This window comes from Symphalangus syndactylus, chromosome 20 (genome assembly GCF_028878055.3).
Source record: "Symphalangus syndactylus isolate Jambi chromosome 20, NHGRI_mSymSyn1-v2.1_pri, whole genome shotgun sequence".
NCBI classification, from domain to species: Eukaryota; Metazoa; Chordata; class Mammalia; order Primates; family Hylobatidae; genus Symphalangus; species Symphalangus syndactylus.
In genome coordinates, this window is record NC_072442.2 from 23,643,266 (window position 1) to 23,668,002 (window position 24,737).

Sequence of the window (24,737 nt, forward strand, 5' to 3'; positions counted from 1 at the left end):
GACTCCCTTGCTGTTGGGACCATTCTTCCCCTGGCAGAGAGATGAGTTTCCTTCCCTTGAAGTTCTAGGCACCTGCCTGGCTGCCACTGCTGCAGTGAGATTGCCTAGGGGCTGGTGTGGGGAGAAAAGAGACAGCAAACACAGGATTTCCCTGCTTTCGCTGACCTATAAGGGTGCGTCGCTCTCTCCTAGGGTCAGAAACAGAGGCTCAGAGCTCTTTCTATCTGCATCTGGTATGTAATTCCAGGTTTTGGTTCATATTTGAGTCCAGGCCAGGAGACCCCAGAGGGGAAGTAAAATGGCAGACTTACTGCCACTTTGGTGGTGTTTCAAGTTCTCTTTTCCCTCCCTGATCTTCCTGCTACCACTTTGTTTTCAGAGCTAGCTGCTCCATGCCTGTGGTCCAGGATTCATAGTTGCATTCAGTGGGAAAGACAGGATGGAGTATGACTGGAATGAGAATGGGAGATGGATTTTTATTTAAAAAACAAAAGCATGGATTTTTAAAGGTTGAAAAATGCACACTAATTGGGGGAGAAATTTCTCTTTCCCCCCGCAGTGTGGTAGCTGTAAGCCTGATTCCTGGCTTGAATTTTTGTTTTCACTTTTCCAGATGACCTTTAGAATCATTTTGTCCTTAAATTAGCCAGGTGTGGTGGCACACACCTGTAATCCCAGCTACTTGGGAGGCTGACGCACGAGAATTGCTTGAACCCATGAGCAGAGGTTGCAGTGAGCCAAGATAATACCACTGCACTCCAGCCTGGGTGACAGAGTGCGATTCTGTCAAAAAAAAAAAAAAAATTCTAATTTTCATGGGAATTTTATGAAATGTATAGATTTGGAGAAAAGTAGCCTTTTAGTAGATTGAGTCCTTCAGTCTAGTAATATGATACATCTTCTCATTTAAAAAAATCTTCTTTTATGACCACTGGTAAAAGTTTTTATTTTTTTTTCCTCAGAATCCTTGCATAAGCTTGGTTAAATTTATTCTCAGGTATTTTTATTATTAAAATTTTTATTAAAAATCAAATTGGTTATTGCTGATATATAGAAGAGCTACTGATTTGGCATATTTACTTTGTAACCAGCTGCCTTACAGAACTTTTGTTGGTTTTATTACTTTCTGAATATTGGTTTAATTACTTTCTGAATTTTGGTTTTATTACTTTCTTGGTTTTCTGCACACAAGGATTTGTGAATCCAATCACTCAGACTGGTTTTCTGCAAACAATGATAATTTGGAACCTCTTTTTGAAAAAAAAACTGAAAATTTTGATTTTTGGTTTATCAAATCACATTGGCCATTAATTCTTGTACAGTATTAGGTGATATTGGTGATATCATTCTTGCTTGTCTTGGTTCTGAGTCTTTTAGGGAAGTCCCTATTAAGATAGGTATATTTCATTATGCTAATGAATTATCTTTTTGAATTCTTTTTTAAAAATAATTTTGATCAGAAAAGGATACTGCATTTCATCACTCTTCCAGCATCCATAAAAATGACCATTTGTATTTTCTTATTTGACCCACTAATGTGATTGCATTTTATTAATAGGACTTTCCTGCATTCCTACAGCAAATCCTGGTTGGTCATGGCGGAGACTGTAAAGCAATCATTCTCAAGGAGGGGCTTTTTCACACAGTATGCCTGGAGAGAGCCTGCACCACCACCGCGTTCCTCCCCGATGAGTCCAGTGAGCCACGGCTGCCGGCTACGGTGTTGTGGTGCTCAGGCGTGTTGGATGGAAATGGTAATTGAATGAGTGCTCATTATCCAAGACTTTGGCCCCACCCCTAATATAATGTCCATGTTCCTGGAGCTGAGGATCCCTTCAGCCTAGGCTTGAGGACTCAAGTTGCATACTAGAACCAGACAGACATTCTCCAATATTCCACTCTAGGAATCTTACTCCAATGAGTAGAAGCAGAGAAATTCTAGCCCCGGGAGAAGACCCAAGAAAAGTGTAACAAGAGGCACCTCTGTCACTGAGCCCCTCTCTCTATGCCAGGATCTGAGCCAGGAGCTACTCCTGAACAACTCTGTGAGGTACTGGTATCCCTTTACAGATAAGTGGTCAAGCGATTGCCCAAGGGTGTAGTCATTAAGTAGAGGAGTTGTCCTTTAAAACCAGGAGTAATTCCTGAGTGTGTGCAAGCTGGAGATGTGATTTCTGAAGACTGGCTCTCAGGAATGGGTCATGAGGCAGAACCAAGAAGGCGGTTCATACTCCCCTGTTCAGTGTGTATGGCCTCTCCCACTTCTAGTCCCTTCTCTTTCCTGGGAGGGACCCGTGGGGGCTAGACAGAGGGCTGTTCCTAGTAGGATAGAGAGGTCCTGCAGCAGCGCCTCTTCCTCACTGCTGCTTATCTTTCTGATTCAGGTTCCCAAGGCATGCCAGCTAGCACCTGACCTACAAGATTCCAGCTGTTTAACTGCCATCACAAAGGCTCATGATGTGTTGACAGTATTTCTGCCTGCTGCTCTGAAAATTCAAGGAAATAAATACCTGACATTTATTGAATGCCAGAAACTGTTTTAAGAACTTTCTATGTATAATCTATTTTAATCATTATAACATCCTTATGAAGTAGGCACTTTTATCCCCATTTTACAGATGAATAAAGTAAGGCACAGAGGGGTTAAGCAACTTTCACAGGTAGAAAGCTGCACAGCCAGGATTTAAGCCCAAGCTCTTAACCACTGCACTGTATCAATGCAACAAAGGCTGAATGAACCAGAGTATTTGATTTACTTAGCTCTTATGCTGGAAAGATGGTGAGGTTTTTGCTCATGGTCTGTATTCATACACAAATACCAAAATCGAGGACACCTTTGCATTGGTGCTCTATAGGTTTCCTTTTTTGTTGTTTAGAGAGGTCTTACTCTGTTGCCCTGGCTGGAGTGCAGTGGTGTGATCACAGCTCACTGCAGCCTTGACCTCCAGAGCTTAAGCAGTCTTCCACCTCAGCCTCCTGAGTAGCTGGGACTATAGGTGCGCACCACCACACCCAGCTAACTTTTAATTTTTTTTTTTGTCGAGACAAAGTCTCGCTATATTGCCCAGGTTGGTCTAGAATTCCTAGGGCTCAAGTCATCCTCCCGCCTTGGCCTATTGGGATTACAGATATGAGCCACGGCACCCCACCTCAGAAGAGAGGCTTTTCTTGAGTTCTGGAAGGCGATAGGAATTTTTTTTTTTTTTACTCACCACAGAAAAGGTTCAAAGAGTAAGATCAGCAATGTCCAATAATGCTGTAATCTAATGGACAAGTGCCCTAGCCATCTGTGCCTGGATGACTCTTCCTCCCAATGTTTAAGTGTCAAAAGATAATTTAGAATCTGGCATTCTGCATTAGAAATCTGAACCACTGGGGCTGTGTGCTGATTTTCATCAGCTTAAGTTGTCTTTATTGTCTGTGGCTTCCTTTCCCCACAGCAGCTTTATGGAGGCACGTGCTCAGGCATCTGAGGAGCTTCTGTCCTCTGGTGTATGTACACCCACAATGCTGCAGAGAAGAGAATCAGCGTACTGTTGGGACACAGCAAGTACCACTGCCTTCTGAAATTTCTAGAGGTGCTATGCCTTTGTTCTTTTTCTGCACGTGAACATTAACATCCACATCAGGATCTAGGAACCTTTACAGAAGCTAAAGTTTTAAAAAGAAGATGAATGGGATTTTATTCAAGATAAGGAAAGGATAAGAGTGAATCATCAAATGAAACCATGAGGCCACTTCACAAATATTTTATCAAAAAACTCACCTGAGAAAACTCAAAGAATCACAGTAATAAGCTATCTATGCCATATATTTTTTTTCCTTTTTTGAAAATGCCAATAAGCTACTACTAAGAATGTATTCAAGAGAAGGAAGTTCCAAGATTCATCACAGGGTCAGGTGGGCTCCACTGTTTCCTGCGCCCTCTATAACACTTCATGTTCAGAATTGTCTCCAAAGAAAAGCAATTTAAGGGAACATTCAATATGGGTGTCTTTGCTGTGCTTGCAGTCTTAATTCTGTGGACACTGATATTCTATCAATGGAAAATTGAGCCTTTAGTGAACCTGAATACCCTGTTCCCCAATCACTGCCCAGAGAGCAGTTTCTGAGCAGCCAACATGTCAGACAGGAAAAGAGCAGCTAAAAGGCAAAGGAGAAAAATGGAAGACATGTGCCTTTACACGTGTATTTTAAGCTAAATAACCATGATAAAATATCACCAAAACCCATTTTTTGTATCTTCTTAACTGTCCCACATCAAAGATAAGTATGGACAACTTTAATTGGTTCTTATATATCCCTAAATTCCTAATTGAAATCAATTCCAATAAATCGTTGGTGCTCAATAGAGAAATGCAAAATTTAAATATATTCAGTAGAAATTACTTTCATAACTTTTGGGGCATTATCAAAATATAATTGGAAACCCCTCTTTGTAACCAACTAAATTAGCCAAATGATCTTTTCTTAAAGGCACAAATTAAAAGGTGGCAAAACCACCATATATTTAGTGTGTGGGATCACATTCTCCTAAAGAGCATCATTAGAAATTAGAAATCTAATTTCTAATTTAGGAAATTTAGGTAGAAGTCGATGTTGGAGCCTAGGTTAGAGGGCCCTGCTTGCTGGGAGTTAACTCTGGTTATTGGATTGTGGGGAGGTGTGGCAGGGAAGGCGGTCGGGGGAACACAGGCACTCCAGAAGCTCGGAGCGGCAGTTCCTCACAGCTGTGAGGCACTGTCAGCATCCTCGCGTCCTGTGCGGCTGTGAGGAACTGTCAGCATCCTCGCATCCTGTGCGGCTGTGAGGAACTGTCAGCATCCTCGCATCCTGTGCGGCTGTGAGGAACTGTCAGCATCCTCGCATCCTGTGCGGCTGTGAGGAACTGTCAGCATCCTCGCATCCTGTGCGGCTGTGAGGAACTGTCAGCATCCTCGCATCCTGTGCGGCTGTGAGGAACTGTCAGCATCCTTGCGTCCTGTGCCACTGTGAGGAACTGTCAGCATCCTCGCGTCCTGTGCAGCAGGGCCAGGACAAATTGGCTGAACTGCAGCTCTGCCTGCAGCTTGCTAGAAATACAACTTGGTAACAAGAGATTGCAGACACACTATTTTTTGTTGGTTTATTACAAAACTACAGATACAATATACAAAATTCTAATTCCGAAATCCTTCTACATTTCTTTTTTCTGAGACTAAATGCCCTCAAAGCCCGTCTGCTTGGCCCATATTACAACCTGACTCCTCTGCTCCTGGATGCACAGCTCAGATGTTCCAACAACCCTGACCATGGCCAGTGCTATGGAGCCACTCCAAAGGTGGTTGAGCCCTCTGTGAAAATTTAAATGGCTGCTAAGTCATTCTAAATAAATAGTGAACAGATTGTTCCTGCCCCTAAGATGAAATCCCACAGATCTTATGCTCAAGCTCAGGTCTTCCTATTGCCACCTTCGACATCTAGACAGTATGGTGGGATCTTCACTGATTTGTTAACCCTGGGAGTGCCCCTTGTGATCCAGATGAGTCAAAACAAATGGCCAGGATCTCTTCTAAGAAGCCCATGATGGCCCTTCTGGCTGTGTCTCCAGTCGGTGCCTGGATGCTGCCTATGTGCTTAAGGGCCATTCTGACCATCTGGTCTCTTTCCTGTGGGCTGTGGGGTGCTCCAGTGTCATCTCCCTCTGCTCCTGATTTTAAAAACTGTAGGATATAGGACTGGACCATATTCCCATTCAGTTCAAGGGTTTCTTTGATACAAGGGAGGTCCGAGGCACTGGCCAAGCTCAAGAGGTGAATCAGTGCCTGGCAGATTTGGGTCCGTAGGCTGGCACAGTACTTGAATTCCAAAAAGTCTGTGGTGTCTTCGCTCTTCTGTAAGGCAGTGACCAATGCGTTCCAGATCCGAGCATACTGGTCAACAGACCCGTACTGCTCTCTCTTCCCCGGGATGGAAAGGGCAGCTGCAGATCTGATGCGCACTTTGAAGTTCTTGCATGATGTCACGACTGATGTCAGGGCATTGTAGGCCTGGGAGGTCCATGGGGCTGTCCCTAGAAAGAATCCACAGTCACTAAAACAAATGCAGGCTTAGAACTAGGTGGGGTGAGAGGGAGAGGGGCGGAAGGAAGCTTAAACGCTAGTGCTCAAGACACTCATTTTATGTGTTCACTTCATTCTCACAATCATCCTGTAAGACAAGGGTGGTGACTGACTGTACGATCCTAGGTAAGTGGCCAGATGCCAATCCCCAAACCTCCCTCTTTCCCTCCCTCAGCCTGCCACACGCTTAGAGCCTCTGCTACCCTATATAGGGCCTTTGGTGACTCAGAAAAAGGCTTCTTCTCTGGGAGGATTCTGTCCCATGGGGGTATGGCTTCGTGGGCAGAGCGTGGACTGAACTGCAACCCCATCTATCCTCTCAGTTGGGCACTTCTGAGCTGCATGCTCACCTGCAACAGCATCCAGACACTGCTCTGGCCATAGCAAGTCATGCATTTTATTGCAAAGATAAAGAAAACTTACAATTTCAAGAAAAAGATCCCCAGATTTCTATCTTTTCTCCATACCTGTAGGCCCTAGGAAATCAGCCTGCTTTCCTCCTTATCAGAGCTACTGCTACCCACTCCACTTTGGGGTGTCCTTACTCAAGATGGCTGACAGAGTAGAATGCAGCTTCTCTTAACTCTCCCAGCCCTTCCTGGCTTCTCTGTTGCCTCCGAAGATAGGCAAGCAGGCCCTTTCCATTTGGTGGATGCCACTGCCATTGACAATGGGCCACTGCTAGAGCTACAAGACACTCACAATCCGACCCGTCAGAGTCCTTTATCAGTTTCTAGCTCCCTTTTCTTATGTGGCTCTTGATAGCTCTGCTACTGGATGCTTTCTAGTTCTCAAACTTCCTGCCTCTTTGGAGCTTCCCTTTCCCTCCAAGTCATGCAGGTAAACTTCTCTCTCTAGTAGGCTGAGGGCAAGGGCCATACGGGGAGGCAGGTAGGAGCCAACCACCACTGAGGTGCCCTGGTTTCAGGGACTTCTTGGCTCTCCAGAAGGTGGACATCCACCTCAATGGGCTCCAACCCAAAAGGTCACCCTTAGGTGACTTCCTCAATGGAAGAAGCCGGGAGGCTACTTCACATACTCCCAGCTGACTGGTCGACCTGGACGCTCTGGGCAATAAAGGGGAGCAGAGCCAGACTCCCCTCACTTGATGCATGCTCTCCTCTCCAGGAACACATCCTTAGGTCTCAGATCTTCTGAGAGAGAGAGACGCAATAAAGCAAACGCTGGCATTCAAAGTGAGCGAGGTCTGGAGGCTCCGATCCATACACCTAAGCAGCTACTGGTCCTGAATGACATATCAAGGTGCATGGCATGCCACTACTTAGAGACAGATGTCCTCCTTACATTTATTAATGGCATCCACTTCTGTACACAGCTCATAGGGGATTTCCAGTTTATATCCCCTCTCATTCCAGTTTTTTTCCTTCCTTTTTTCTTGACCATTAAAACAATATATGCTTATTGTAGACAATTGAGAAAATGAAAACAGAAAAAATCCTACCCATCCAGAGGCAATCACTGTTAATAATTAGTCCAATTTCCTTTCAGTCTTTTTTCTACCCATCTATTGAGATCATTCTGTAGAAATTATTTAATACCTGCTTTCATTTGTTTAATATCAGAAGTATTTTTCCAGATTATCAAATTCTTTTAAGTAATTTTAAATGGCAACAAAATATCCCATTATATATCCCATTGTATAGGTAATGATGTATTTCAATGTTCCCCTAAACTTGTTTTCAGGATGTCTCCAGTTTTTCCTAATACTATGATAAATAACATGTGACAAACATCTTTAACAACAATGTAGATTGGTGTGTGTTGTCCCAAGAGGCTTTCCACCAGGGAGTGAAGGGAAACTTTCTTACCTAAAGGAAGGGCAGGATTTTTAAATACATTTCCCATTGCATAACAAGCATTCCATCGGACTTTCATGGCAGCTTCTGTTAGTACAGTAGAAATTAGGGCCTGGATAGACTCCTCAATGATTTCTGCAAATGTGGGTTTTTCTATATGAGACGGTTGTAGAAAATGAAGCAAATTTCCAAGGGCCCGGACTGCATTGCTTTTTACCTAGAAAAAAATGTAAATGCTTTAGAAATCTGTTTGGCCAAAGAGATGTTTCCAAAAGTCTAATTTCAGCTTTTAAAAAACCCAGGAGGTCCTCGACTTCTTAAAGCAAGTCCTTGGAACTCACAAGGTCTGGTCTGGTTAACATCCTGAGCCATCAGAAAGGTGAGGTTCTACAAAACTCCTCTCTCTGATTATTTATTTATTTTCTTATTTTATTTAGTGCTAGACAGGAACTCAGAGAGGTCCAACTTCCTTGTTTTACTGAGATGGAGTATAAGGACCGGGGACAACAGGACAAGGCTGATTGACAGCAAGACGACGAGAAGCTAGGTTCAATAATTCCAGTCCAATACTTTTCTACTAGACTAGAGTCTCAACCTCTGCAGCCCACCAGAATCACTTGGGAAGATTTTTCCTTTTGTTTTAAAACCAATTCGCAGGCCCTAACCTCAGAATTTCTGATTGAATTGCTCTGAGGTAGGGCTTCCTGGGTGATTACCAGATTTTCAGAAGTAGTATTAAAGTGAGCACATGGTATGGGTCAGGTACTGTGCTAGGTGCTTTAACATAGGGCATCTTCATATCCAGTGAGGTATATAACTTCCATGTTACAGGTGAGGAGCTGACCTTCAGAGAAGTTACATAATATACCAAAGTCACCCAGCTACTAAAGGGCAAGCCAGGGCTTGAATCCATGTATGTCTGACCTAAAGCCCAGACCTGTGCTTTTTAAACTTATTAGTTTAACAGGTAATATTCAAAGCCAAGAGCTACTCATCTTTCTGACTTGTCAATTCTACTTAAAAATTTTTTTTTTTTTGGAAATAAAAAAAAGTTAATTTTAAAAGGAATCTGAATATGTCATGTAGTATTACAATGGGTACTGATATTTTTCCGGAGGCGGGAGACAGTAAAGAAACCATACATGTGTGGAATGGGCCGTTTATACCCTGAGCACACCCTCAGTCTCCTTTGAACAGGAGTACATTTGGTGGGATAGTCTGAGGAACATCAAGCCACACTAAACTACCACACTGCAGCTACAATACATTAACTATCTGTTTGGGAGATACTGGGTTTTGTTGTGAGTCTACCTTGTCTTTATCCTTGGATGCTTCTATAGCTGATTGTAACATTTTCAAGAGCAGGAGACCAGAGAACTCTTCCTGGAAACTTGGGTCTGGTGTTTCCCTGTTCCACCCAAAGCAGGCAACACATGTTAAAAGGTAAATACACTTAAATATATACATATAGAAATACATTCACTTAGTATAAGCATAAAAGTTTAGGAAAACAGTTTAACAAATCTGCTTAGATTATATCAAGAAACTTACAGTATATATCTTTTGACCCAATAGTTCCCCACATAGGAATGTCTCCAAAAAAAAAAAGTCTCAAAATGCAGATTGCATGCAAAAAATATTCACTGAATATAAAAGCCTACAAGCCTAAAGCCTAAAACAAATGTTCAGTAATAGAAAAATGGTTAAATAATCATCACACAGTGATAATTATGTAATCATAAATAAGGATTTCTAACAAGTCAATAAAAGAGAATGCTTACACATTTTACACGTCGCTTATATGGTGAAGTGACAAAAGGCAGGACACTTGCACATGAATAACCAGCTACCTCTGGGGAGGGGAACTAAGGTGTCAGGGTAGAAGAAAGGCTTCACACTAAATGCTACTTCGTACTATCTGGATCTTTTTTTAGCCTGTGAATATACTACTTTAAGAAATTTTTTTTAAATGCAGAAGTACAGTAACCATTACTAAGGTTTTGCTTTTATGTTTTCTATAATGTGGACATATTACTTATATTGACATACAGTATTTTTTTGTCTTATATATGTGTTAACATATGTCTTATATATAATGTCTTACATATATGTCTTATATAATGTCTTATATAATATATATGTCTGATATATGTCTTATATATGTCATATATGCCATATATGTCTTATATATGGCATATATGTCATATATATGTCTTATATATATGTCTTAATATATTCCTAATATATATTAAGAACAGCTTATTAATTTTATTTTCTGAAGGAATATCAAACAAAACAAAGCAGGAAGACGGCATAATATGCGGGAACTACTGCTGATACTTTCATGGAAGGGACCGACGACATTCTCAGAAGTCAGCTGGGGAAAGCAAGCTCAGTCACCTACATGTTGATAATCAGAGTGTCTGTCAGGTTGCCCAGGGACCAGGCTGCTTTGGCTCGAACATTTAGAGACTTGTCTTCAAGTGACATCAATATTGCATTTGCTGCGTCTGCAACAAATATGACATCCTATAACACAAAACAAAACACTGCAGTTACTTTAGCAGGTCATGCTGCTACCTTTGAAATTCTCAAACTTATTTTCAGATAAAGCTACAAGCCTTCATGCACATTTCTACTTGGAAATAAAAATTCATCTACTCAATCAATTTACTGTTCTTCTTGTATTTTACAATTTCGACACTCAAAAAAATCTCAGGGGAAGCTCCCATGATTTTGGTATGTGCCATGGACACCCGAGGAGCCTACGGATTTTGCTCTTATGAACATCGAATATATAAGATAGCCTGGGACAGTTATCTGTGAATTCTGTGCTTGGTGGATTTCCATCTCAGGAAATAATGTTCTGAAAAATAAATGCATTTCCAAAACACATCCTATGTACTACACACCACTCAGTGAGATAAATGTCACAAGTAAGAGGGAAAGAAGACATTATTTCCTTCTTAGTAAAAACTATGTCAGCTTTCTAAATGATGACTACCACCTGGTAATGTCCCATTTCATTTTTATTAGATCATTCATTAATTTAAGCATTTATTGGGTGCCTAAGGTCCCAGGCAGTGTGCTAAGTAATTAAAAATTAAAAATAAATAAATACCATATATATATATGCCTTAGTTCATTTACATATATGGTATATATACAGTAATGCTTGTAGTTATATACATAAAACTATATGTATAACTATATATATATATATGGAGAGAGAGAGTGTGTGTGTGTGTGTGGGTGTGGGGGTGTGTGTGTGTGTGTGTGTGTGTGTCTGGTTCTGCCACCCAGGCTGGAGTGCAGTGGTGTGATCTCTGCTCACTACAACCTTCACCTCCCAGGCTCAAGTGAGCCTCCCATCTCAGGCTCCCAAGTAGCTGGGACTACAGGTGCATACCACCATGACTGGCTAATTTTTAAAATTTTTTGTAGAGACAGGGTTTCGCCAAGTTGCCCAGGCTGGTCTCAAACTCCTGAGCTCAAGCAATCCACCCGCCTCGGCCTCCCAAAGTGCTGGGATTACAGGCATGAGCCACCATGCCTGGCACATGACCACATTTTAGTAGCAATTAAAGAAATCAGATTACAAAGCAATTTAGTTTCCTTTACCATCCAATGCAGGAGCTCTATATCCACAAAATAGGGGTGTCATGGACTACAAAAGGGACACAGAAGAGCTAAATAGGCTCACTCTGACCTGTCTGAGACAGGGAAAAAGCACATAGACTCCCAGGGCCCGTGAAGTTGCAGCTTTCACTAAGCGATTCTTGCTGTCATTCAGCCCGAGCAGCACTGTGATGCACAGGATCTGCCTGTCATTCTGCAATGAGAAGGTCGACAAGGGAAAAATGAGAATGAAATAACTAGGAGCCAAAGGCTTCCATAAAAGATGTGAAATATCTGTGTCTGAGACCATATTCAGGAGTTGAACACAATTGCGACCTTGAGGCTACTCTGGTAAAGAGCAGGTTCAATTCAGATTCCATGATTATCTGAGCACCCACTTCATGCAAGACACACACAGCATCTCATCACATTTAACCTTTATTAAAGTTGCCTTCTTTATAGAAGCTCATTTATGTAAATAAGAATGGATGCAAATGTCACTGAGGACTAAAGAAAAAAAGCAGGCTGAATACTACTATTCTCAATAGCAGTATTGTGAATGCTTATGCTCCCCCAAATTCCTATGTTGAAATCTTCACTCCCAGGGTGATGGGAGGTGGGGCTTTGGGGAGGAGATTAGGTCTTGGGAACAGAGCCCTCATGAAAGAGATTAGTGCCCTTATGATTGAGGCCCCAGAAAGCTGCCTGCCCCTTCCACCACTTGAGGACACAGTTCACATGGTGCCATCTGTGAGCCAGAGAGCGAACCCTCCCAAGGCACCAAGTCTGTCAGTGACTTGATCTTAATTCCAGCCTCCAGAACTATGAGAAATACATTTCTGTTGTTTAGAAGACACTTAATTTATGGTATTTGATTATAATAGCCCAAACAGACTAAGACAAATACCATATGTGTTGGACAATAAATATAAGTATTTTCCCATACTTGTTATTTTTCACATGACTGCCATCTTATTGATGATAATACCAAGTTTTAGAGAGGTTAAGAGTCAAAGAGCTAGCAAGTCGAAGAGCTGGGCTTTAACTCAGGCCTTTTAAACTTTGGATATGAAATCTTCCTGAAATCTCTCTGCCTTCCAAGTTTCTGCTACCCTTGCCTCTACCACCTACATTCTAACGCATATGGGGAAACAGCTTTCCTGATATATTAAGGCTTCAAGTTTTCCTATTTGCTGTTCCCCAGTGCCCTCATCCCCAACTCAAGTAGAATTAGCACCTTTTCATCAGAGATGATGCTGAATATTGGTTCAAAATGCAAAAGCATCAATTTCTAGCTCTGGTGCTCCAGCCATGATTTCAGGGTGAGAAAACACCCTCACATTACCGGCAGATTGCTGAAGGCCTCTGGCAAGATGGAAGACAGGGCATCACAGGCGCTCGCCTGGAGAGTTGGGTGCTCCGAATTCTGCAGGGCTCTGGGTAAAGGACCGTTCAGCATCATAGTCCAGAACATCACCACCTGGAACGGAGGCAAAGGAAAAGCTGCAGCCCAAGACATGATAGGGGAACCAACTCGGAGCTAAGCCTACCAGAAATGGCCTTAGTGAAACATTTTCCCTTAAAGTAGCAGCTTTCTGTAAATGTTTTCATTGGTTCTTCTTCCACAGTGATGAAAGGACTTTGGTTTAAGCCTCTCATTCAACTCCTATTGATTAGGAGACTGTGGTCTGATAAAGTTATGCAGCAACAGTGATAATAACTAAGAGGAGGCTGAAGATGGTGACGACAGTAACAGCAACAGCAGCGGCAGCTAATGTTCTTCAGAGAGCTCATGCCATGCCAGGCACTGCTTTAAGTATTTTACATGTATCAACGCATTTTATTCTTTGGCACAAATAAATGGGGTCTGTAGCATTATCCCTACTTTTTCACACAAGGAAACTGAGGCACAAAGAGACAATACAACTTGCTAATCAGCAGCAGGGGTGAACCAGAATCCAGATCAGTTGACACTCGGCTAGGGCTTTTTCAACTACTTTGCAGAGTCTGTGTGATAATAAAATGTAATACTCTGTGTAAGGTTTCTAGCGCAGGGCCTGGTACACAGTGGACACTCTTAAATTGGGCAGTAGGTTCTGTTTTCAGCACTTTGAAGAACTACCTCACTTCACAGCCTCTAAAGTAGCCATGTCAACAGTTTCCTTTCCATGCTTTATACATATCCTGTGATTTCATATTCATTTGTGAACCTCTGTGGTTTTGGTATGTTTTGTTTCTGTCCCATGGACCTAGTCCTGGGTTTTGCTGTGTATTTCACACACCAGTTCTGTCTTTCTCCTACTTCAGCTCCTGGAAACCCAGTCTGGGCCCTCCCTGCCCCACTCCAGAAGAATGTAGACAAAAAGTGGTTGCCAGTCTCCAGGATGGCACACGATTACACTCACCTACTAATATTTACACCCTTGTGTAGTCCCTCCCATACTGAACAGGCTGACCTGTGTAACCAATAGGATGTCGTGGAAATGACAGCACGAAACCTCCAAAGCTAGGTCGTAAAAAGCACCACAGCTCTGTCTTGCTTTCTTTCCCTTGGATCACTTGCTATGAAGGAAGCTGGCTGCCTTGTCAAGAGGATACTCAAGCGGCCCTCTGGAGACGTCCTCACGGGGAGGAAATGAGTTGAGGCCTCCTGCCAGCAGCCAACACTAATTTGCTAGGTCTATGGGTGAGCCACCCTGGAAGAGGATCCTCCAACCCCATCAGGTCTTGCAACCCGTCAGTTGACTGCAACCCTGGGGGCATCTTGATCCCAACCTCATGGAAGAACTAAGCCAGAATCACTCAGCCAAGCCAGTCCTAATTCCTGACTCACAGAAACTGTGAGAAAATAAATGTACATTGCTTTAAGCTGCTAAATGTTTGTTACTCACTAATAGACAAGCAATATAGAAAACACGTCTTTTTTTTTCCACAGACGAACAATACCTGAGTGTGAACAGTTAAGAAGCTTGCCCAAAGTCATTTATCTAGCAAAGGGAGAAGTTTGAATTCAAACTGAGTTCTGTCTGATAACAAAGCTCAACTCACTTCCCTGCACATGTTATATGAAAGCTTTAGTGGCAGTCTAAGGCAGGGACTAGGGTTAGAATCTTTAATTCACTGCAAGGATGACAGAAATTGTGAAGGGAAAAGAATAGGCAGCATGTGAAGGGCAGAGGGAGCAAAGACCACCAACACTGAGCTGATTTTGCTTTTGGCACTAAGTAGAAGCCTTTCTTGGTGTGGTCACATGCCCTTCATCCATCTTTGGAACTGGTACAGTGTGGGGGTAGCAGAAACAACCTGAAAACACAGGAATTTAATAGAATTGTGGTGGGGCTGGTGGGGGGCAGGGGGGACGCGGGTAACGGAATTACCTCCTATGTGTTAGCATCTTTACGTGTCATTCGATTTTTCAACAGCCTTGTGACTGAAGGGTTATGGTTTATTATTCCTTTTTACAACTAGGAAACCATGCCTATAACCACGTATCCATTAAGTGGCTGATATGGTTCGGATGTGTGTCCCTTCCAAATCTCATGTTGACATGTGACCTCCAATGTTGGAGGTGGGCCTAGAGGAAGGTTTTTGGGTGATGCACGCAGATCCCTACTGAATGGCTTGGTGCTATCCTTGTGGTAATAAGTGAGTTCTTACTCTGTTATTCACACGAGAGCTAGTTGCTTAAAAGAGTCTGGCATCTCTCTCTTCCTTCCTCTCTCGCCATGTGACACGCCTACTCCCTCTTCGCCTTCCACCATGACTGGAAGCTTCTGGAGGCCTCACCAGAAGTAGATGCTGGCACTATGCTTCTTGTATAACCTGCAGAACTGTGAGCCAGACAAACCTCTTTGAAAAATAAATTGTCCAGTCTGAGGTATTTCTTTACAGCAGCAGCAAAGAGACTAATACAGAAAATTGGTGCCAAGGAATGGGGTGTTGTTATAAAGATACCTAAAAATGTGGAAGCAGCTTTGGAACTTGGTACTGGGCAGAGGTTGAAACAGTCTGGAAGGCTCCAAAGATAGGAAGACAAAGGAAAGTTTGGAACATCTTAGAGACTGATTAAATGGTTGTGACCAAAATGCTGATAGAAATATGGAGAGTGAAAGCCAGGCTGAGGAGGTCTCAGATAGAAATTAAAAAGTTTGGAGAACTGGAGGAAAGGTCACCTTTGTTACACCTTAGCAAACAACTTGGCTGCATTATGCACATGTCCCAGGGATTTGCATAAGGTTGAACTTAAGAGTAATGACTTAGGGTATCCGGTGAAAGAAATTCTAAGCATCATTCAACAGGTGATGTGGCAGCTTCTCACAACCTATAGTCGGATGTAGGAGCAAAGGAATGACTTAAAGTTGGAACTTATCATTAAAAGGTTAGCAGAGCATAAAAATGTGGAAAATTTGCACCCTGGCCCTGTACTAGAGAAGGAATCCAAGCTCAGAGCAACTACTTGCTAGACAGATTAGCATGACTCAAAGGGAGCCAGGTGCTAATAGCCAAGACTACGGGAAAACAGCCTGGAGGGCATTCTAGAAATCTCTGAGGCAACCCCTCCCATCACACACCCAGAGGCCTAGGAGGAAAGTGGTTTTGGGGGCCAGGCCCAGGGCCCCACTGCCCTGCACAGCCTTGGGACACTGCTCCCAGCATCCCCAGCCTTGGCTCAAAGGGCCCCAGATACTGCTTGGTTTTCTGCTTAGTGGGTACAAGCTGTAAGCCTTAGCAGTTTCCATGTGGTGTTAAGCCTGCAGATGCACAGAATGCAAATGTGAAGAAGGCTTGGGAGCTTCCACCTAGATTTCAGAGGATTCCCTAAGCCTGGGTGCCCACGCAGAAGCCTGCCACAGGGACAGAGCCCCTACTGAGAGCCTCTACTAGGACAGTGCCAAAGAGAGATGTGGGGTTGGAGCCCCAACACACAGTCTCCACTGAGCACTGCCTAGTGGAACTCTGGGAATGGGACACGGCCTACACCCAGCAAAGCCACAAGGGCAAGGCTGCCAGGAGTCTTGGAGGCCCATCCCTTGCACCGGTGTGCACTGGATGCGGGACATGGAGTCAAGGACTATTTTGGAGCTTTAAGGTTTAATGTCTGTCCTGGGTTTTGGATTTGTGTGGGGCTTGTTGCCCCTTTCTTTTGGCTGATTTCTCCCTGTTGGAATGGGACTGTTTACCCAATGCCTGTAGCACCATTGTATCTCAAAAATCAATAACTTGTTTTTGATCTTACAGGCTTATAGGTGGAAGGAACTTGCCTTGAGTCACAGCTGAGATTTTGGACTTTTGAGTGATGCTGGAAAGAGTTAAGACTTTGGGGAACTACTGGGAAGAGACGACTGCATTTTGCAATGAGAGGAACATGAGTTTTGTGGGGGCCAGGGGCAGAATGATATGGTTTGGATGTGTGCCTCCTCCAAACATCATGCTGAAATGTGACCTCCAACACTGGAAGTGGGCCTAATAGGAAGTGTTTGGGTCATGGGGGCGGATCCCTCTTGAATGGCTTGGTGCTGTCCTTGTGGTAACGAGTGAGCTCTCATTCTATGAGCTCACACAAGAGCTGGTTGTTTAAAAGAGCCTGGCATCTCCCTCTTACTTACTGTCTTGCCATATGACATGTCTGCTCCCCCTTTGCCTTCCACCAGGATTTAAAGCTTCCTGAGGCTTCATCAGAGGTAGATGCTGGCACCATGCTTTTTGTACAGCCTGCAGAACTGTGAGCCAGATAAACCTCTTTTCTTTATAAATTGCCCAGCCTCGGGTATTCCTTTATAGCAACGTAAAATGGACTAATACAATCATGTTCCCTAAATTTGATCCCATGGCTTTGGAGACAAAATCCCTGGCTCTTTCTGTCTTGGGCAGGCTGAGTAACCAGACTAGGTTTTATGCAAAAGAAATATTAGTTTTACTATTGCTGGTTATATGTTATACATAAGCCTACCACATACTAAATTGCAAATAAACTGAAATGTAAAATAAAACCTATTTATACTAGTTTCATGTTTTCCTGGATTATAAAACATAATTTTTGACACTGGAAGAAACCGTATCATCCCTCCATTTATCACTGAGCTTCAAAATAAAACAGCAACTGAAGCACTAATAAAAGAAAACTATGAATTGACATTTATTTACCAAGAAGACTGGCACTCTCTGATCAGGTGCTGCAGTGGAGTCCGGTTTATGCTGCTGTATTAAGCCTGTGCCCAGTTCTTCCAGAAGCTGCCAAGAAAAAGAATTACCAAAGTGGAGCATGAGAACGAACGAACAGCTTCACTTTAGTAACACCTTCATTTTAGTAACACCTTCACTTGAGTAACACCTTCACTTTAGTAACACTTTCACTTGAGTAACACCTTCACTTTAGTAACAGCTTCACTTTAGTAACACCTTCACTTTAGTAACACCTTCACTTGAGTAACACTTTCACTTGAGTAATACCTTCACTTTAGTAACACCTTCACTTTAGTAACACCTTCACTTTAGTAACACCTTCACTTTAGTAACACCTTCACTTGAGTAACACCTTCACTTGAGTAACACCTTCACTTGAGTAACAGCTTCACTTTAGTAACACCTTCACTTGAGTAACACTTTCACTTTAGTAACACCTTCACTTTAGTAACACCTTCACTTGAGTAACACTTTCACTTGAGTAATACCTTCACTTTAGTAACACCTTCACTTTAGTAACACCTTCACTTGAGTTCGGAGATCACCTCAAATCAAGGGGAAACATAATTTGCAACTAATTTTCTTTCTTTTTTCAGTCACTCTTAACAGAGGCATTCTTTCAAGGACTGAAATCAACAGCTATATCTTATTAATTTGTTACCGAATCAATTCGTGGGGTTTACGTGTAAGAGCCGAAAACAGAAGAATGTATGTCTTCCTTACCTGAAACCTCTTTAAGAAATCTCAGAATTGAAGGACATGTGGCAGAAGAATACAAAGTGAAGAAAAGGAAGGATATAAAGTGAAGAGAAGGAAAAAGCATTGTGGTTTTGATGAAAATTACCTTTGCTCCATGAAGCTGAATGGATGGATCTGCTTCCCCCATGCACTTGCAAATCACCTCTCCAAGCTCCATCAAGTAGGCTTGAGTCATTGAAAAGTAGCCCCTTGCCAGAAGACTCAATACCTGCAAAGACAGCATGGAATTAACCCTCTAAGACCTGAGTGCAAGGCTGCAATATCCAGAAAAGTGTTATAATATTTCAGAAATCACTTATATTTAACAGGGGCTGAAATCTGTTGAATGAAATTAAGAACCATAATCTTTATTTCGTGACTAACATCAATAAACTGTATCATAGTTTTATGGTGCTTTAGTATATGATTGCTTTTCATTAACATAATCTCATTTAAGTCTTGGAACTGTTCTTTAAAGTAGATATTAATTGAATTTTACAGCTAAAGAAACTAAGCTTGACAAGATCAAAGGACATGTTTCATGTTGCCCAGTTAATTAGCAGCAGACCCCAGGACCAGGCCCAGTCTCAGATCACATTTGTATAGAAAAAGTAAACTCTTTTATCTAGGATTGTTTTCTTCCTTTGAAAGAACAATTATTTTGTTACTCTAAGCAGGTACAAGACCAAGGAGAAGCTTATAGAGAATTAAACATTTAAGTTGCAAAAATCAAAAATTAACTGTACAATTTCACTCAGAATTATTCTACAATCTATTACATCCACCTGTCATATAATACCTGAAGTGACTAAAATAGTTTGCAATCAAAGAACAAAAAGGAATGAATCTGCTATTTTACAACCAAGGAACACCTCCCCGAAACAAAACAACAACAAAAACAATACACCACCCATACCTAAAATACAACTCCCACGAACACAATTGACACATGGCTTGGTTTTACCTGCTCGCTCCCCACGGTCACTCTGAAGGAGGAATGGTTACTTCCATTTCAGAGATGAGGAAATGAAATCTCCTACCTGTAAGGCCTCCAGTCGCATGGGGGATGGTTCGTAGTTGCCTCCTGCTGCAGAGCCAGCATCGCTACCTGAACAGGAATCCTCCTTGGGCAGTACGACAATGGAAATGCAGAGTCGAATGAGCCAGCAGGGCTCTGAAGATCCCCTAGGTGAGCTAACTGACGTTTCTTCCAGAGAGGGTCCTGTAGGGGCTTTCTTCCACCAATCAGGAGGGCTGAGGTGAGGGGTTGCTGAATTGCTATTACTGAGTCCAGAAGAACATGGCTGTTGCAGAAGTAGCTGGACTTCAGGTAAAGGTGCGTGGGTGGACACTATAGCTCCCAAGAGTGTGAGACTTGACACACGAACATTAACATCTGTCAAAGGAAGCAGTAAGAACTTATCACCATGGGAACAGCTACCGTAAAGATGGTAGTTATCCCTGCAGGCAATTAAGAATTAGTAGTTCCTTGTGTAACCTGAATCTAATCAAACTTCTAGGCCTCATTTCCAGTTTGGAAATACATGGGACAGGAGAATAAGTTAACACCATAAAGTTTGGTGACAGAGTTTAGAGTTCACATTCTATAAGACAATTGGGTTAGATTCTTTCCTGAGTCAGTTTGATATAAAAAAGATGGGTGGGGGGACTCTAGATTTAAAAAGACTACAGTGACATAATAACTAAATGCAATGCATGTACCTTGAATGAACCCCGGATTTTAACAAGAAATATTTTTAAAAAGCTAAAAGGTCTGTGTCCAGACTCATTTTTTTTTTTTGCATGTGATGTCCAGCTGTTCCAGCACCAATTGTTGAAAAGTATCTGCCCCTTTGTTGTAGATCAGTTGACTATATTTATGTGGGTCTATTTCTGGGCTCTCTATTCTGTTTCATTGATCTGTTTGTCTCTTCCTTGGCCAATATCACATTGTCTTAATTACTGTAGTTCTATAGTAGATTTTGAAGTCAGGGAATACCAGTCCTTCAGTTTTGTTCTTCTCTATCAATGTTGTGTTGGCTATTCTGGGTCTTTTGCATATCCATATACATTTCAGAATCAGTTCATTGATACCTGCAAAATAACCTGCTGGAATTTTGATTGAGACTGCACTGAATCTATAGATCAAGTTGGGAAGAAGTAACATCTTTACAATATTGAGCCTTCCTATCCATGAACATGGAATCTCTGTCCATTCATTTAGTTCTTTGATTTATTTCATCAGTTTCACAGTTTTCTTCGTATAGATCTTATACATATTTTGTTAGGCTCATACCTAAGAATTTCAGGGCTTGAACATTTTAATGAAAAAAAGTTACTTGAGGATAAAGTCAGATACTTGAAAGGAACCTTTGAGACATGGTGCACTCTCCTCAGCTGAAGATGCAGATAATGAAAAGTTGGTACAGTGGAATGAGCAGGGGTTGTTTTCATCTTATTTCTGCCATGAATGTGATGGGAAACCTTAGGGTAAGACTTACCTTTCTGGGTCCCTTTTTCACACATTAGTGTAAGTAGTAAACTGGACTTAGTTACACCTCATTATCTCATTTGAGCCTCACAAAAATCTTACGATGTAGTTATAATTCTTGCTGTTAGGAAGAAATTAGGGTTCAGAGAGGGCCATGGCCATGAGATGGCAAAAATCGGAGTGGGCTCCAGACCCTTGGATTGACTTCGGGTCCCATGCTCTTCCCACTATGTCACAGAAAACATCCACTATTCCTTCCTTGTTACAATTCTGCCTAAAAAACTGAACTCATCAGAATGTGGTCTGATCTGAAAGTTTGCAAACAAAAGAAAAGCAAATCTACAAAAGGCAAGTGTTTATAGCTCACATACATTATGTGTGGGAGGAAATAAGATTGCAGTTAGTAAAGATTTGAAGTTCTGGGATTTTATCTGAACTTCATAGGAAATAACATTAAAGAAGTTAAATTTTGTATTCCAGTTTTTCTTTCCAAAAAGTAGATAATATCTATCTGTCCGTCTGTCTATCTAACCATCCATCCATCCTCTACCTATGCGTAAGGGATATAAACTACCATACTCCTGAGGGGGGCTGCTTGCACCTGGCTCAATGTTAATTCTAAAGGGATATTCCGGGTCACTGCCCTGAGCATTAAGCAGGCAAACTTTACAATTAATTCTCTAGCTCACTTCCACTGGGACTTGAGGGGTCAATTCTTGCAACAGCTTATACCCCTGAAAAGTTGAGAAGAAGCAGCGATCTCAAGAGTTGTAAAAATGCTTTGAATATATACATATATCTGTATCTATATATTTTTACTAATAGTCTGCATCTGACTGATATAAAGAAGCCATCAGTTTTAAGCCACTACAAACCTTTGTGGCGAATATAAGGCTTTATCTGGTTCCAGACTTTGGTCAGCAGGCTGAGTTTGAGACGATTATAAGGTGCATTTGATACTAAATTTGCAAGGCACTGTAAAACACAAAAAGTCACTCATCAAAAGGCTTGATTAAGCCACAGCATAGAAACAAATTTTGCAGCATTTAATGAAAAAAGAAAAGTTTTCACACAACTAAAAATTAGTCTTTTTTTTTTTTTAAATAACACTTGAATTCTCATTTGTACAACTAAAGATAAAGAAGTATTTTTAGCAAATCATTTATTAGGACATACAGAGATTATAGGTAAGATCAGACAAGTAGGTACAGACTTCCAAATAGGGTATTTTTAAAAAACTATTACTTAGTTATATTCTTAAGTGAAGTTACTTTTGGGCTATGTAAAATAGTATACAAAATTAAAACAGAGAAGCCCCCTCGGGAACCCACAGTTGGTACATTACCTTAATTATCTGAGTAAGGGTCTGTGAGGATGACTCCGCCACCAAAGCTAACAAAAGACATCTGTGCAACTCTCTAATGCTGGAAGCGATCATTACGGAGAAGGGGGTAAAAGCCCTTCTGTGGTCACTGGTATCTTCAGCAACAGAAAGAAACTGCTTTGAGCCTTCCAAGATGGCAGATAAAACTTGCAGAGCACAGGCACGTGTCTGAAATTTCAGGATGATTCACACTGATTAGTTGAAAATTAGGAGTCAGATTCCCCTCTTCCTATACATATTTAATGTTCAAAGTATCTACAATCATTTTAATTGGAAGAATAAAGGCAATGAGATTATCTGTTAGTTCCTAAAAACTAGGCCACTTGCATCCCAGACCTAAAAAAAAAAATCTTTATTTTATTTTTATTTTAGAGACACAGTCTCGCTCTGTCACCTAGGCTGCAGTGCAGTGGTGCAATCATAACTCACTGCAGCCTCAAACTCCCGGGCTCAAGCAATCCTCCCACGTCAGCCTCCCAAGTAGTTAGGACTACAGGTGTGTGCCACCACACCTGGCTAAAAAAAAATCTAGAAACACATTGCTGTTAGGTTTTTTACAGTAAGAAATAAATCTAAGCTACACCGTAACACAAAAATCTGAAATCCTAAGCATGAGAATAAGGATTAGAGGCCTGGTTTATTCAAGCAGAATGCCGATTGAAAAGTTAAAGCTATACAGCCCATGGGGTAGAAAAAATGTACGTGCCTAGAGTCTGTTTCCTATCAAAGTTCCTGAGAACATTATGCCTCATATTCCACTCTGAAGTACGTGTGTTCAATGTTAACTTAAATAGGACTTTAGGAACTTTGTGTACATACAACTTGGCAGACATCATTAGTGATCCAACTTTTAGAAACAGTCTTAGGTACAGGAAATAACACTGCCTGCAGTGACAGTATTTGACAATTCAAAAAAGGAATCCCATTAAGTACAATCTTATGAATGGAAAGGACAAAAAGTACATCTTTGGCATGACTGCTGTATTTGTCAGGAAAGGTGTCATTGGCACCCAGATTTTCTTTGTAAGGTTGAAAGATTACTTTCAATTGGTACTCAGACGATTTTGCAGTATTAAAAATCAGAAGGGAAAAGAAAGCCCAACTTTACAAAAATGGGATATAGGTAATAAGCATAGGACTATTAATACGGAATAATATTGTGCTCTCTTTGGCCAGCTCATCCAAAAATGACAATTAACATTTTCAGTCAAAAAATTTAAAAGCAGGGAATCAACATTACAATTCTAGAATCTAACCTAAATAGTTACTCAATATGAAGCATATCCGAGTTTGGAGCAAAAAAGGTTTTCCCAAAAGCCTTCAATTATATTATCTCCAAACAACCAGGTAATAAATCACTAGGCAGGCCTTTTATAGAGTGGAATTGTAGAAATCTAGACTTATTGCTCCGAAGAGAAATTTGAAGTACAGTAGCATCAGACTTCAGAATTAAGCATAATCCCCTAAGGTGGGAAACTGACAATGTATTAGGAAACCGTGTGTATATGTGTGAAAAAACGAGAGAGCGAGAGCATGAACACAAGACAGCTGATCCAAAAAGGACTTAGATCAGGGACTGGCAAACTTTTCTGTAAAGAGCCAGCAGCACACATTCTATATTTTAGACTTTGCAGGCCAGTTTCTGTCACAACCACCCAACTCTGTGATTGTAGCATAGACATGTAAAGGAATAAATGTGGTTGTGTTCCAAAAAGCTTTGATTTACGGACAATGAGATCTGAATTCCATATAATTTTCATATATCATGAGACATTATTGTTTTATTTTAAAACCACTTAAAAGTGTAAAAACCATTCTTAGCTCACAGGCCATACAAAAACAGGTGGTGGGCCAGATTTGCCCTACAGGCCACAGTTGACCAATCCCTACTAGAGGCTGGTCCGAACTCAACAAGATAGATCTTATGCTAAACCTTCATTTCTTTAGAAGGCAACTAAAAATCACAATTCCAACAGTTCACAAACTGAATGAAATTAAAAATCAAAGGGGAAGAAATGAACTAATGTTCCAAAAGTCAAAAATTTTAGCACAGTTTTGGCATCTTAGGGGGAAAATCATGACTATCACAGATGAAAACAAATGTCATTGAAATTGGTTATTTTTTCCACTAAGTTATAAAATCTATATAGAAATTTGATACTATATCAAATTGTACTTCTCACAGTTCTGAGTTAATTTCCTTTAAACTCTGTTTAACATATCTTTGTTGTTATAATTGTTACTTAAGATACTGAATCTGATACAAGTTTTGCTTCATTTGTTCTTATATCAATATTTAATATCTTGTTTACCAGTTCTAATCAGCACTTTCAGCAGAAATTACCAACATGCAAGCAAATCATAACAGGTGTAGCTCTCCAGAGAGCTCATTTTGTTAAGATTTT

The 24,737-nt window shown here is 41.3% G+C and overlaps 1 protein-coding gene and 1 long non-coding RNA gene across 4 annotated transcripts in view; one reads left to right on the forward strand and one right to left on the reverse strand.

Moving 5' to 3' along the window:
- The first annotated feature begins 1,566 nt into the window (after window positions 1–1,566).
- On the forward strand, window positions 1,567–2,517 carry LOC134735383 (uncharacterized). The gene is made up of 3 exons (XR_010118429.1): window positions 1,567–1,754; window positions 1,905–2,050; window positions 2,385–2,517. It is a non-coding gene; the product is annotated as an uncharacterized lncRNA (long non-coding RNA).
- A 2,594-nt stretch (window positions 2,518–5,111) lies between these two features.
- HEATR6 (HEAT repeat containing 6) overlaps window positions 5,112–24,737 on the reverse strand; it is a 36,024-nt gene continuing 16,398 nt past the window's right edge. For all 3 annotated transcript variants that reach the window (XM_055255931.2, XM_055255940.2, XM_055255935.2), the window contains 11 exons: window positions 22,294–22,500; window positions 21,824–21,923; window positions 19,498–19,853; window positions 18,564–18,686; window positions 17,681–17,767; window positions 12,882–13,016; window positions 11,628–11,750; window positions 10,323–10,447; window positions 9,230–9,326; window positions 7,931–8,135; window positions 5,112–6,052 (listed from right to left, as the gene is read on the reverse strand). In XM_055255931.2, the coding sequence (XP_055111906.2) occupies window positions 5,481–6,052; window positions 7,931–8,135; window positions 9,230–9,326; window positions 10,323–10,447; window positions 11,628–11,750; window positions 12,882–13,016; window positions 17,681–17,767; window positions 18,564–18,686; window positions 19,498–19,853; window positions 21,824–21,923; window positions 22,294–22,500 (2,130 nt within the window). In that variant the 3' untranslated portion in view covers window positions 5,112–5,480. The remainder of the gene's footprint in view (window positions 6,053–7,930; window positions 8,136–9,229; window positions 9,327–10,322; window positions 10,448–11,627; window positions 11,751–12,881; window positions 13,017–17,680; window positions 17,768–18,563; window positions 18,687–19,497; window positions 19,854–21,823; window positions 21,924–22,293; window positions 22,501–24,737) is intronic.